Consider the following 13,742-nt stretch of genomic DNA (forward strand, 5'->3'; position numbering starts at 1 on the left):
TACCTATGTATGTATATCTTTGTCATGGGATAAACTCTAAGTTAGATAAAATATCTGTCTATCTCAATGTGACAAGGAATACTTAATCCCGCTGTGCAGTTAAAGCTTCAATCACTTAATTACATCATAATGATTTTATATTAGGTATTGTATTTTGGTTATCACCACGTAAATCTTGGTTTTGATTTCCAGAACAGCCTCCTTTTCTTCCTTAGAGGCATTGCTTGCCCGGTATCCTTATCAAATATCTCCAGTTTTGGATCAGTAAAGCACCGTATTTCAATTTTCTCACTCGTCATTATTTCGTTCGGAATTTTACCAGCCCGCATGATATTTTCAATAGTAGGAGACCAGAAGTGGTATTTTCCGTACAAATTTTCATAATCACCAATAATATTGCCAATCATTCTTGCTCTATAATCAATTTTTAGTACAAATATAGTTTTTGTAGCGGTCAATTTCTTGACAAAAGTTTGTCCGGGCTTCAGAAACAGGTTTCCGTTGACGGATTTGCCGAACTTCACGAATTTACTTTTCAAAGAGCTATCTCTCCATTTATTTTGATACTTGAATTGGCTTCCCTCATAATTGATATTGACGTCGTAGAAAATTTCTTCATCCGGCATACCTTTAGCGGACCAAGTAGAGAAAACGTTGGTTTCGACGTTTTCAAATAGTGCCCTTTCTATTTTGATGTTGTCAGTGCAGTTATTTTCAATCTCGTGTATTCTAAGCTCCACGTTCTGGTTAATTATATCTGTTAATTCCATCTTGTGCACTTCCAGATGTCTCTGAACTTCAGGCCATTTGTATTTGTGGAATAAATTGCCATACGTCGTTGGGTCCTTCAGGAATATACCATCAGGGACTCTCCCTAGCTCCACCCTCATTCCTCGATTTAGATTAGCAATTGTTATATTGAAAAGATCAATTTCGTGTTGTGTTACCAGTTTGTTATCTTGACCAGCGTATTGAATAACAGCTTCATGTTTATTCGATGCTACAGTTATATTTAGTTTAATTTTACCATCACACAGCATTGGCACGAGAGTTAACAGCAATTTTAACAACATTTTTGACTTTCCGTCCTTAATTTAAATGATTTTATTAGAGGAATAACACGTTATTAATCTGTTAGACGAGTTATTTCAGACTGGTGATAATAATTTGTTGTAAGTAAAGTTATTAATAATTAAAATCGTATTTCAATAAGAGATAACAAACAGCCCATTGACGAATGCGAAGTAAGTAGTAATAATAATAGCTTGTTTATGTAATGACGTTATTAAAATAAAATTGTATTTCCTAATAATATTATTCCACAAAATCATATTGTCGTCCAAAGTTGGACAAAGAAGATTTGTACATAGCTATGGCTGAAAATCAATTAATCAAACTCAGAGTTACTTATTTGGAGATTATTTTGTTGGAATACTAGCTATGTAAATTACTGTGGGTTAAGAAAGAGCATCATGACCCTCTTTAATTTACCTTGACTTCCCACCCTGGCCAGATGGATTGGTGATCGGGAGTTTCGGGAGGCTGAAAGTTCGCAAATAGTTTTATCAGGCAGAGCCGCGGGAAAAAGTTGTGAATCTACTGTAAATAAACATTAATATTGACCTTATCCCATCTTATCACGGAAGCGACAGGTCAAGACCTAGATGAGATATACGATTAACAATATAAATACCGCGGTTTTGTTCGCAAAGTAAAATGGTTCAACGTCGATGGAAAAATCATCTTATAGGTACGTAATATGAATTGAATTTCAAAATAAAGTTGATAATCAAGTACTATCTATGATAGATTATGATAGATGAAGTAGTATGTAATCAAAGTTGCAGACGGTCAAACAGAAACGTAAAATATTATTCACCTATTACTTAATGATATTTCATTCACTTGATAAACTTACAGACAACAAGGCTATTTTTGCAAATAAAGATAAAATTACTTTGGACACCAAAAGTTCTCAGAATCTTTTTAATAATAACGCACTTTGGGCATTACAATTCCCCGAGTATACTGAATTTAAGATTATAGTAGTATATTTAAGTTTAAAACTTTGTAAATGAAGGAGTATTAAAGCGTTTGCGGGAAAAACTACTAAAATGAGGTTAGCTCAGTGTGTTTTGCTATTCATCTGTTTAAAAGTAATTAATGCAAAAATAAACATAGATGTTACAACGAACGCTGACAATGATGTAACAGTAAAATATTCTGGAGTGAATACTAATGTGATTACACAAAATGAGATCAATATATTCAGGGTAAATACAATGAATTTGAATAAGGCGCTGAAGAAATATTACGGTGAGAAAACAAGCAATGCGTATTTAAAAAGTCCGACGCCATGGGGGGATTTGTACAAGAAGTACCACTGGGAACAAGTGAAAAAGGTGTTGTCCATAAAATCGGCGAGGTTGAAGAGCATCAACATGAAGCCAGTGGTCGTCATGTCGCAGAACTTCGACAACTACTCGAACAAAACGATAAAAGTGAATACAGGTTTGAGTCAGACAGTTGAAAACACGTTTTCGACCACCTGGTCGAAGACCACCGAATTCACAGTCAGCCAAGAGGTAGAATACGATGTGAACGTCATTTTTGCCAAAATCACTGGAACGACCGCGTTTTCGTTTACGACTGCATGGGGAAAGGATGTGGAGAAGTCTGAAACTATCACAATTGGAACAACTACTAATATGGAGACGGAATTGGCGCCAGGACAAGGGTGCACCGCGGTTTTGTCTGCGAACAGGGGGTATTTGGAAGTTGAGGTGGTGTATACTGCTTTTTTGAGGGGGAATGTGGCTGTGAACTTCAAGAATGGGTATAAAGGTCACCATTTCTGGGGCCCGCAGATCAACAAGGTCATGGAGGCTGGAGGCTTGAGGAATGAGATCACGACGGTAGAGACGATCAAGGTAGGAGTTTACGTGGACTCTTCTTTGAAGGTGTATGACAAGGCTAGTGGGAAACCTCTTTGAATTATAATATGTATGTCAGAATATCTATGAGTGTTTTATTTGTTGCATGATCCGTTGTATTTATTTGTACTAATAAATAGGACGTATTGAAGTACCTAGTCTGTTTTTGGCCCAACTTAAAATCAAGCACAAGGCGAGATTGTCACGTCGCTACAAAATTAAACCCACCTTTTTAAATACCGTAATCTTTTTAAAAACTGTTAAATCTTCAACTTTTCATTGACAACGCCATTCTTATACCGGAGTTTTGGGCTGATGCTGTGTAGAAGAGTGTGTGTGTGAGTGGCAAGAAGAACTTTTCATTTTATTGTAAGTAGGTAAGTACTAAGTAGACTAACATTGCCGCATTACAATATTAAGGAAGGTCTACCACAAATTCAAGTATCTATTCCAACATTTCCAACTGCATATAAGATCCTCCAATCAATTGGTCCCAAAGAACTAGATCTTATTCTTAGGTCAAGGCAAATGAAGCCTTAATAGCACTAATCAATTCACCATCGAATAAAGACCCGCACACACTTAGTGGCGTTACGCAACAATAGATCTTGATACGCTGGTCTATTAAGATAATGACATTGCAAAGATTTGAGACAACCTGCCAAGTACCATGTATGTAATGTGTACATTAGGGTTGTTATGGATAAGTAGTTTCGATTATGGATACGGTTACGGATATAGGATTAATATTATACCGGTTTCGGTTACGGTTACGGATATTTTTTTATTTCGGATATCCGAAAGTTTCAGTTCAGTCTGCACATATTTGATGTACTTAAATTTGACTATTCTTACCGTTAGATAATTCCTGGCAATAAGTGGTGACTGAGTTTGTTCCGGCGTTTCTTCTCAGCACTTGCCATATGTTTGTCTCGAAGCGCTGGTAGGGCCCAAAAGATAAAGAGACATGTAAAGTGCCCCATAAGGGCTACCTTTTCTTTTTTTATTATTTTCTATTGACGTTCATAAGTGCCACTTGTGCTCTAAACTGAATAAATATTTTTTGATTTTGATTTTTCGGTTCAGGTTACGAATATCTGTGCTTTAGAATGCAATTTGCAATAGTTGTCTAACACGGTTCATTCATGGCCGCACACTTTACATCGAATAAAAAGTAAAAAATAATAATACTATATGGCATTATAAAGGTAAATCAGGCTGTTATGCCTTTACATAATTATGATGCTATACAAAAAACTTTTTAAACTGCATACATCCGAAACTATCCGAAACTTTTGAATCAGTTACGGTTTCGGATATTTCTTTATTTCGGATATCCGAAAGTTTCGGTTACGGTTACGGATATCCATAACATCTCTGGTGTACATCTTATGGGTTAATTAAGTTGTGACTATGTGAGCAGGCTCTACCAAATAGAATGGTTTAAACGGAGGTTAGGTAACCACTCTTTGGGTTTGCGAATGCTGAGTCTAGCTGGGTAGTTTTTTTATTTAGGTCTTTACAATTCTTCGTCGTCGACGTCGACCGACAAGGTGGACCGACCTCATAAAGGTAGCAGGACACCTCTTCAGTCTACTTATTACACTGGTCAACAAAAAATCAAAATTAAAATGGTGCCGAGATTCTGTTGATAGTTTATTATTAGGTGTGTATTAGTAATAATAAAAATATTTTTCTTTTTTTTTCCTACGTGTAGTTTTTGATCTACCCTCAGTTTTAAATTTTAGCTTTAATCGGTACTTTGGTTGCACAGTTTGTAATGTTATCGGTATATTTTTATAACGAAATTTATTTTAATATCATGTCTGCATTGCCAAGAAGTTGCCTCAACGATCCAAATGTAATTTGTTACATTTGTGATGTGTACACAGTTAAGAATTTCAAAAATTTAGACAAAATTTTAATAAAAAGTGCTTATTTTTCTTACTTTAAGTCGGAAATTGTAGTTGTATTCAAGCCGTGGATACCCGAAATTGTTTGTATAATCTGCTGTGAACACTGAGGCAATGTTTCAATGGTCAAAGAAGTCAAAACATGAAGTTCAGAGTGGAAAAAGTGAGGAAAAAACAAAAAAAAATCCTGGTTTGAGCATGAAAAACGGTTAAAGCAGTAAATTTTTGATGGCCCACAAATAAGAATATTAATAAAAGATACTGATTTCTTAACTTTGATGGACGTTTGGAACGATTTACGTGGACTTCGTTCGTTGAAGTTACTAAAATTTTTTTCGGAAATCACAGGACTAGTAACTACTATGAAATTGTGAGACATGCCCTAAAAACTCAGGATGTAATAATTTAAATCAAAGGGCACTATCTCCACAGTCATCTTGACCAATTCCCAGAGAATCTTGGGTCACTATAGCATGCTATAGCTAAGAACAGGGAGAGCGATGCTATCAAGACCTAAAAACCATTGGAAGAGAGGTACCAAGGCAGATGGGATAGCTATATGATGGCTGATTACTGCTGGAGGATGTAACGTGATAGTTCCATTACACCTCATTCACAAAAGTCGTGGAAACGAAAGTTTTTAAGCACTTACACGTCAAAATCTAGAAAACCACATGTAGGAAATCAACAAATTTGCTACTAAAGCAACCAGCATAAGGTCCTCCATCAAAAAATATATACAGTTCCTTGGCACCAAAACCACTGTTGACCAGTGTTATCAGTCCTCTAGGTACTGGACTTGGGTTAGCCCGTATTCACAAACGATGCTTGCTTATGTGAAGCAGCAAATCGAACGCACAGCGTTGAATAGAGCTCGTATGTCACCCTGTGCATTCAGGAGCACTGTGAGACCTGATAGTAATGTTTGTGAATACGGGTGTTAATCTCCTGTTAATGAATCGAAAATTAGTTATTACTTAACTAAACTGTGTTTGGTACAACTCGCCCGTTGCATTTTTAGCAAGGCCAAAGAGAAGATGCACACGCTCCATCTTCAATACAATCACACAATATGCTAAGCAAACCTCGTCTTTAATGACTAAGCAATAAAATCTAATCAGTTATCAAACTTCTATTGACAACTGTACCAGCATGTAAAAAGTTCATAGGATTTTAAACCTTAATGACTCTAGAATAGGGATAAAAGTCATGTATGTGTTTTTGGTAGAGCTTTCGTTCTTTCGTCTTAATTTGGGATAGCTTTTGTATGGAACTATCAAATTGTTTTCTGCCCTTGCCCTTAATTTGTGATCTTTTTGGTAAACCGTGAAGGACAATACACAAATCAGTCCGTAATTTATTGTGGTTTAGAAACGATATTTTGACTCTCTTGACATTGTCCTGGGTTCGAATCCTGGGTGGAAATACTCATTATTTATGTACACTTTGCTGAATATAGGCCTCCCCCAATGACTTCCACATCGCACGGTTGGTAGCGGCCTGCATCCAGTGCCTTCCTGCTACCTTTATCAGGTCGTCGATGGCTGTGTCTGAAATGATGATGATGATGTACCTAATACTATGGTGGAACAAAAACTAACTTAAGCTCGCGGCTTCGCTTGCGTTAAACTTTCCCACTACCCTCGTTTTATATCCGGTGGCAAGCAGCATTTTCAGTAAAGCGTAAAGTGAACTACCGATCCGATACTTGCGATAGATTATCTCCACGCACAGTTACTTTATTGGATGCAGGTTGCCCTATACATGATCTGACACTTCTTTAAAATAAAATTAATGTTTCCTTTGGTTTCTTTCACACACGACAAAATGGAGTGGCGGATTTACAGATTAGGCGCCCGGGGGGGTGTTGTTGGATCTTATTTGACTGGCCTGGCGAACATTGATTATATTCGTATCCGAAATACGTACCTACTTACTTTATGTATGTAAAAAATAATTATGAACTAAAATTAAATCTGCCACCCCTTAAAATTTGCCACCCTAGGCTTCAGCCTACTCAGCCTGGTAAATCTGCCACTGGTCACTTCAAAAAAATGCAGATAAATGATAATAATATAGCTCACCCAACCCAACACCAATACCAGCAATATTATTATACCCTATCTTCGGCTCTCTGTATCCAGATTTTGCCTGAAACCAATTTTCAAAACAATGATTACTGTCAATACGCTATTTAAAAGATAACGAGTAACATAAGATGTTATTTAGATATTCAAATACCATCACTTCGATCTAGATTTCACAAAGCCCATCCTCTAACCACAGCCGATAAGTTCCAAGGACCCGCAATTGTCATCTCAAATCACTCGAAACTATAACAAAGCTTGATTCTTTCATGTAAGTGCCGGCGCACGCGCATTGAGCCTATCAAACTATAATAAACCAATACAACTACGAAACAGAAACATAGAACTTAAGAGTATAGAGATAGGGGTGCTTTTCGAAGTTCAAGAAGAAGAGGAGCAGCAAAGATAAGTTGGTTGAAAGAAGACATTGTCAAGAGTTTGTTAGTATAAATAGGTGAGAGGACTCGGTCAGTATCATTCAATGTTTGTGGATCGAACTAACATCTACAACAGCTAAGGGTAGGTTGAAGCTCATCAAGCTCATAAAAAGAAAATAAACTAAGCTTTTAACGCTAAGTTCGCTGAAAACTGAAATTGTATGACTGAGAAAGGAAAATTTTTATATTGTTTTTAATACATAAAAAAAACTTAGTAATTCTCATTTATTATTGCAGATTATCCAATTGATCTCTTATTCAACAACAATATGAAGGTAAGGCTACAACAATCTAATACAATAATTAAAATTTATTATTTGTGTTACTAAAGTAAAACTACTAATCTGTCTTTTTTCACTTTTCAGGTTTTCATACCTCTACTTTGCTTACTATCCATCTCATTTGCCGAACCTCCTGTAGGGTAAGTATTCAGAAATGTTAACTATATTATTTATACCTACCCACTCCAACAGTTTTAGTAATTAGTAAACTACTAATCAACAAGTAACAAGTTAGTAACGATCTGATCTTTTGATTCTTCATAAAAGAAATCATTTGTAATAAGAACTTCCTATAAACCTCATAAAACTTTCCTTTTGCCTTACCTTACTTACCTATTTACTTCTTATTGCAGCGACGGTTATGCAGCAGCCCGATCAGGCCACGGGAGCCACGACCACCACGATCACGATCACGACCACCACGACGTCGATATCCAACGGTCTCTATCCCAGGAGTACGGAGCCCCGGCCGCTAGAAGCTTTGGATCTCGCAACGCATTGTCCCAGGAATACGGCCCCCCTTCGGCCAGGTCTGGCCTCTCACAGGAGTACGGAGTCCCTGGTCTCCGCAGTTCCCCATCAGACACCTACGGAGCACCGTCAGCGCGTGGACTGAGTCAAGAATACGGCGCGCCTGCAGCAAGAATTTCTCAGGAATACGGACCACCCTCCGCCCGATCTGGACTTAACCAGGATTACGCGTCTGCCAGGAACAGCCTGTCCCAAGAATACGGAGCACCTAATGCTAGAGCAGGACTATCTCAGGAATATGGCGTCCCAAGTGCCAGATCAGGCTTGTCCCAAGAATATGGTGTGCCTAATGCTAAGTCAGCACTGTCCCAAGATTACTCTGCTCCTAGTGCCAGATCTAGCCTGTCTCAGGAATATGGTGCCCCAGGCTTGAGATCTTCAGATTCTTACGCGTCTGCTAGGTCTCCTTCGTCCACTTATGGAGCTCCTGACTTTCGCTCCGCTCCATCTGCTGAATACGGAACTCCATCCCAAAGAAGCTTCGGGTTCAAGTCTTCCCAAAAATCCAGCCCCGGCTTTCGCAGCCCTCAGTTCAACCCCAACTCCATCTCCCAACAATACGGAGCCCCTGCTCGTAGCGCCTCGTCTCAGGGTTATAGTTCTGCTGCTAAGTCTTCCTTCGGATCTCGTAGCGTCTCCCAATCCTATGGGACCCCTAGGAGCAGCCCTTCCCAATCCTACGGAGCTCCTGCCCGTTCCCTTTCCTCTCAATATGGCGCCCCTGCAAGGAGTTCTGACTCGTATTCTCAGGGATTTAGGTCTGTTTCCCAGACTTATGGTGTGCCCAGCCAGCGAGGATTGTCCGACACCTATGGCGCTCCTGAGGCGAGGGGCATTTCTCAGGAGTATGGCGCTCCCTCGGCCCGAGCTAACTTGAAGACTAGTGCTTTTGCTTCGCCGTTCTCGGCTAGGTGAGTTTTGAAGTATCATTCATCATCATCACTATCATCATTTCAGCACTAGGATGTCCACTGCTGAACATAGGCCTCCCCCAGTGATTTCCATGTTGATCGATTGGTAGCGGCCTGAGTCCAACGGTCCACCTTGAAGTATTATTGCCATTTAAATATTTTTGAAACGTCTAACACAAATTGCTGAAGTGACAGTAGACAGTAACCACAATCAATACCCAGTTTTCTTTAAAACTAGTACATTCCAACTTTGGATCATAAAAACCCAATCTTCTCCAGGTCGTCTCCATCTTCCACGTACGGTGCGCCATCAGCTCGCGACGCCATGCCCTCGGACCAGTACGGAGTGCCTGAACAGTACAACGCGCTCTCCAGCCAAGGTTACGACTACGCCAGGGATGCTCTGGATGAGCTGCTGAACCAGGTATTTGATATTTGAAACTTATTTTTGGGAAAACAGAAGGCTGATTTTAATTTAGTTAATCGTGGGAACTGCGGCAATCTTAGTTAGATTTTGCCAAGAGACTAAAGTCGGCTTTTTATTTTCCTTCGCAGAGCACACTTTTCTTTTTAAAAATAAGACTGAATAGAATATTATTTTTAACCGACTAAAAGGTTGGTTAAAGTCAAAAATGTCTTCAGTACATTGCAGCAAGTGATGACGTAGATAATTAGGACAAATGTTAATACTAGTTTAGTTGTTGAAGTCATATAAGGGTTCTAAAAGGGCTTCTAATAAAAGTCTCCCCATTTAGTACACTTCGTTTCAGCCGAAAGACGTTCACCGCTGGACAAAGGCCTCCCCCAAGGATTCCACAAAGACCGGTCCTACGCCGCTCGCATCCAAGCACCTCCCGCGACCTTCACCAGATCGTCGGTCCATCTAGTGGGAGGCCTGCCCACGCTACGTCTTCCGTCTCGTGGTCGCCACTCAAGAACTTTCCTGCCCAGCGGGCTACACTTACTGCTAACTTAAATCTTAACTTATTACGTGGGTATTTTATCAATTTTCAGCCGCTAATCAATAAGTATGTGTTTGTACCAGGAGCCAGCCAACTATGACTTCGCCTACAAAGTCAACGACTACCTCTCAGGCAGCGACTTCGGCCACACCGAGACCAGGCAGGAGAACCGTGCTGAGGGCTCCTACTTCGTCGTTCTACCTGATGGCACTAAACAGGTATGTCTAAACTTCGAATTTGGATAGGAACTTGTTTAAAAACACTTCACTTAGTTGTATAATCTCGGATGAGATTTTTAGTTGCCTTGAAATCGACACGTCTAGTTAAGTCAAGGGATCTCAAAGAGTATTGAGTATTGAGCTCAAAAAGTAGCAAAGAACATTAAGGGTTAGGGGAACAGTTGGTAATTTTTTCTGAAGCATGCAATGAATTTATGACATCATAATAATGTTATGGGTACACCTTTTTGATTGGAGGCTCTGTCTACCACACAAGGGACCACACGATATTCGACCTAGAGCTCTTCGAATGTAGAGTCTATTTACCGCACACTATAATTATTAAACCTATTTTTTTTTAATTAAAATTCTATCTACCGCGTGTGATATTCGGCCTACACCTATTTGAATGAAGAAGGCCTAGATCACACACGATTTTCAACCTAAATGTCTATGAATGAAGGCTCTATACCATGTTTTTTTAATCGCACAAAATTCATACTACAATCTGTCCTTTATTTTCAGGTGGTGGAATACGAGGCAGACGAACGTGGCTTCAAGCCCAGGATCTCAGTGGAGCCTGCTGACGCTTCAGCGCGCTCTGGTGGATATGACGAGAACGCTGCTGACCTAGCTCGGTCTGGAGATGGACCTTATTAAAACAGACATAAGGGTCATTTTAAACGAGCAACTATAGCCAACTAACGCGTTAATGTTTCAGCAATTTCTTCCAGTTTTTTGGTCGAAAAAGTCAATTTTTTTTGTAGAAATCTAGAAGCAATGTTTTTGCGAACCTCACGCAATATTGTTGTTGAATTAAAACAATATTGATGCTACATTGAGGCAATATCGCTTCCAAATTAATGAATATAGTGTTGGAATGTAACGAAAAAATAATGTCTCGATAAAAAGGCGACAACCTTATAGAGAGAAAAAGCTTTCGTATCACAAACTTTTTGAAGCGTATTGATTTAACGGGAACAGGAAAATATAGAGAAATGGTTATATTAACGTAAACAGGTCAATCTGTTTACAAATTCTATTTTTATACAACTTATATAAAAAATTNATTTTGTTTAGAGTTATGTCTTGAAGTTACGAGATGTAATTTGAGAATCTGTTTTAATGTTCTTAATTGATGAATCTTCGAAGATTGAATATACGAAAGATATACTTATATGTTACGAATTCTTCGAAGATTATTAATTTTCTTTTTCATTCTATAGAAATTAGACAATATTCAAATTGATTATTGTTTAAAACGAAATTGTTTTTTTTAAGATGGCTTCATTGACTCTAGAATAAAAATTAAAAAATTATAAAGCTTTACGAACGAACGCAATTTACGAATATTAAAATTATCTTTTTAGATGATTTATTTATGAAACGACGAATTGAATACGAAACGAATAACGAATATGATTACGAATTATGGATCGATGACGAACGAAATACTCATTATTTATTGTTTTTTAGCAAATGAAAAATGTAAAAAAAATATACCTCATAGCTTGTAAGTCGCTTGTGAGATAGAATAATTTAGTGCAAATATACAATGTGATGTTTTAAATATTTAATTTCTTTTAATATCTATCCATCCTTCCCTTCCCAAAAACTCTTTAGTCACATCGATAGGTCTTGCTACTAAAATGTTGTCACATAACTTGAAAGTGTGTTACAACAAGATTTAAAACGAAGACTGAAGTCTGGGTTGCACCATCTTACTTACTTGAAGTTTAACAAACGTCAAAAATCTGTCAAAGTCCATACAAAAAGCACCGGTTATCGTTAAAGTTACGGTCAAAGTTAGGTGGTGCAAATCAGTTTTTAGATCCACCTCTTGATCATACCTTCTACTTTTTACAGTTAAGTTGAAATAACAATTGTAATGGAAACCACCATAATTAACACAAAAAACGCACATGGCATGGCATAATTATTCATTTACAACAATATGTGAATACATTTTTTTTTTTTTTTCGTTGATCACGTTCACGCATTTGTAGTTAGTTACTTTGGTAGTTCTAATAATTTCAAGAAAACATGTACACAACAACACATTTTATTTTGCCCTTAATTGTTGTCTCTACCAAAACCAAACCCTACTTGAAGAATTATCCTCGGAAAATTAAACTGAATTGGAGTTTTTAGCTTGAGCGTGCTCTTCTTTTAATTTAGAAAGCAAGTCTATGAGCTTAAAAGGCTATAAAAATAGGCTTAAGTAGAAAATGAGCTCGCGAAAAAAGATAAAAATCTCTAATTTAGAAATCGAGGATAAACCGCGTAGGGAGTGCTCTCTCCTTCGTGGTTGATTCCTGCAGAAACTAAATGACAATAATGATGATTTGAAAATTATAATTAACTTAAAAAAATCGAACTAATCTAAGGCGGATTGAACCCACGACCTTCCGCTTGCCGGGCGACTGCTCTCCAACTGAGCTATACTTACTTAGACACTGGATGAACCCGTCGAAATAATGATTGATTAAAAAGATGTAATTATAATAATACGCTAGGATTCTCATGTAAAACGTAGCTGCGTAGGTCTCGACTCGATTTTCGGGTCCTAAAACCTTTTCTAAATTTTCTCACCTCTAGGTATGCAGGCAGGGAGATGTGTGTTATCGGAATGTACCAACTCCAAGGCAAGGATTCAATTTAAGATTCCAATCTACAAGCTCTAACTTCACAAACTCTACACCCTAGTCAAAGTGCTTTTACCATAATATAGGTACCTACCTATAGTTAGTTTTGCAGGGCAATCGAATACCGCACTTAGCCTCATGATAGGGCCATTGTGCGCGATTTGTGGTTTATCTTCCTACTCCAACCACCCCAGATCCCCCCAGAAGGCGAGCAGCCCGTCCAGGCTGCTGCAGGCTTCCTGTAGCGACGACGGTGATCGAAGAAATTGAGCCCGTTGTTCTTCCACGCTACTGCACTCCATGAGCACATGCTGCGGTGTTTCCTCTGCCTCCATGCACCCCCTGCACAGTGGGCTGTCTGTGACACCTATGTTGTATAGGTGCTTGTTTAGCATACAGTGTCCGGTTATGACACTTAAGACCTTGCGGATGCTGTCCCTGTTTAGTCTGATGAGGCTGCGGGAGAACTTTTTCGATACGTCCGGAACCGCATCTTTTGTTTGCCTGCATCCTTCGCTATTTTTCCATTCTGTGTGGTGTTTTTCTTCTGTCAGGTACCTACCTAAATGTTCGAGTAAACCTAAAACCAACGCTTGCAGCATGCGTGCGCGATGGCGATGGCGATCAGTAGAAACGATAAATCAGTAGGATCGCCATCGCCTTCGCGCACGTAGGCTGCATGCGCGTTGGTTTGGCTGAAAATGTGTTGACTTTATGTCGGAGGTTTTAATCCTTTATTTGTCACCCGCTTTGCAATGGAGGGAAGTCGAACCTTAATTTCGAACTCCTCCTATATGTTCTTCTGATTAATTTCGTTGCGGGTC

General features: G+C 38.7%; 3 protein-coding genes across 3 annotated transcripts; 2 read left to right on the top strand and 1 right to left on the bottom strand.

Annotated features, from left to right (window-relative positions):
- Positions 1-161: 161 nt before the first annotated feature.
- LOC114365796 (uncharacterized) lies at positions 162-890 on the bottom strand. The gene has a single exon (XM_028322465.1). It carries the CDS (start codon positions 888-890, stop codon positions 162-164), a length of 729 nt encoding a protein of 242 aa, XP_028178266.1.
- A 1,095-nt stretch (positions 891-1,985) lies between these two features.
- LOC114365799 (spherulin-2A-like) lies at positions 1,986-3,205 on the top strand. The gene has a single exon (XM_028322468.1). It carries the CDS (start codon positions 2,115-2,117, stop codon positions 2,991-2,993), a length of 879 nt encoding a protein of 292 aa, XP_028178269.1. The 5' UTR covers positions 1,986-2,114; the 3' UTR covers positions 2,994-3,205.
- A 3,207-nt stretch (positions 3,206-6,412) lies between these two features.
- LOC114365798 (pro-resilin) lies at positions 6,413-11,147 on the top strand. The gene is made up of 7 exons (XM_028322467.1): positions 6,413-7,452; positions 7,608-7,645; positions 7,736-7,791; positions 8,005-9,093; positions 9,373-9,517; positions 10,139-10,273; positions 10,799-11,147. The coding sequence occupies exons 2-7, from the start codon at positions 7,640-7,642 to the stop codon at positions 10,931-10,933; spliced, it is 1,566 nt and encodes a 521-aa protein (XP_028178268.1). The 5' UTR covers positions 6,413-7,452; positions 7,608-7,639; the 3' UTR covers positions 10,934-11,147.
- Positions 11,148-13,742: the final 2,595 nt, after the last annotated feature.

The sequence above is a fragment of the Ostrinia furnacalis genome, unplaced genomic scaffold (genome assembly GCF_004193835.3).
Source record: "Ostrinia furnacalis isolate ACB-3 unplaced genomic scaffold, ASM419383v2 OfSCF7650, whole genome shotgun sequence".
In the NCBI taxonomy this organism is placed as follows: domain Eukaryota; kingdom Metazoa; phylum Arthropoda; class Insecta; order Lepidoptera; family Crambidae; genus Ostrinia; species Ostrinia furnacalis.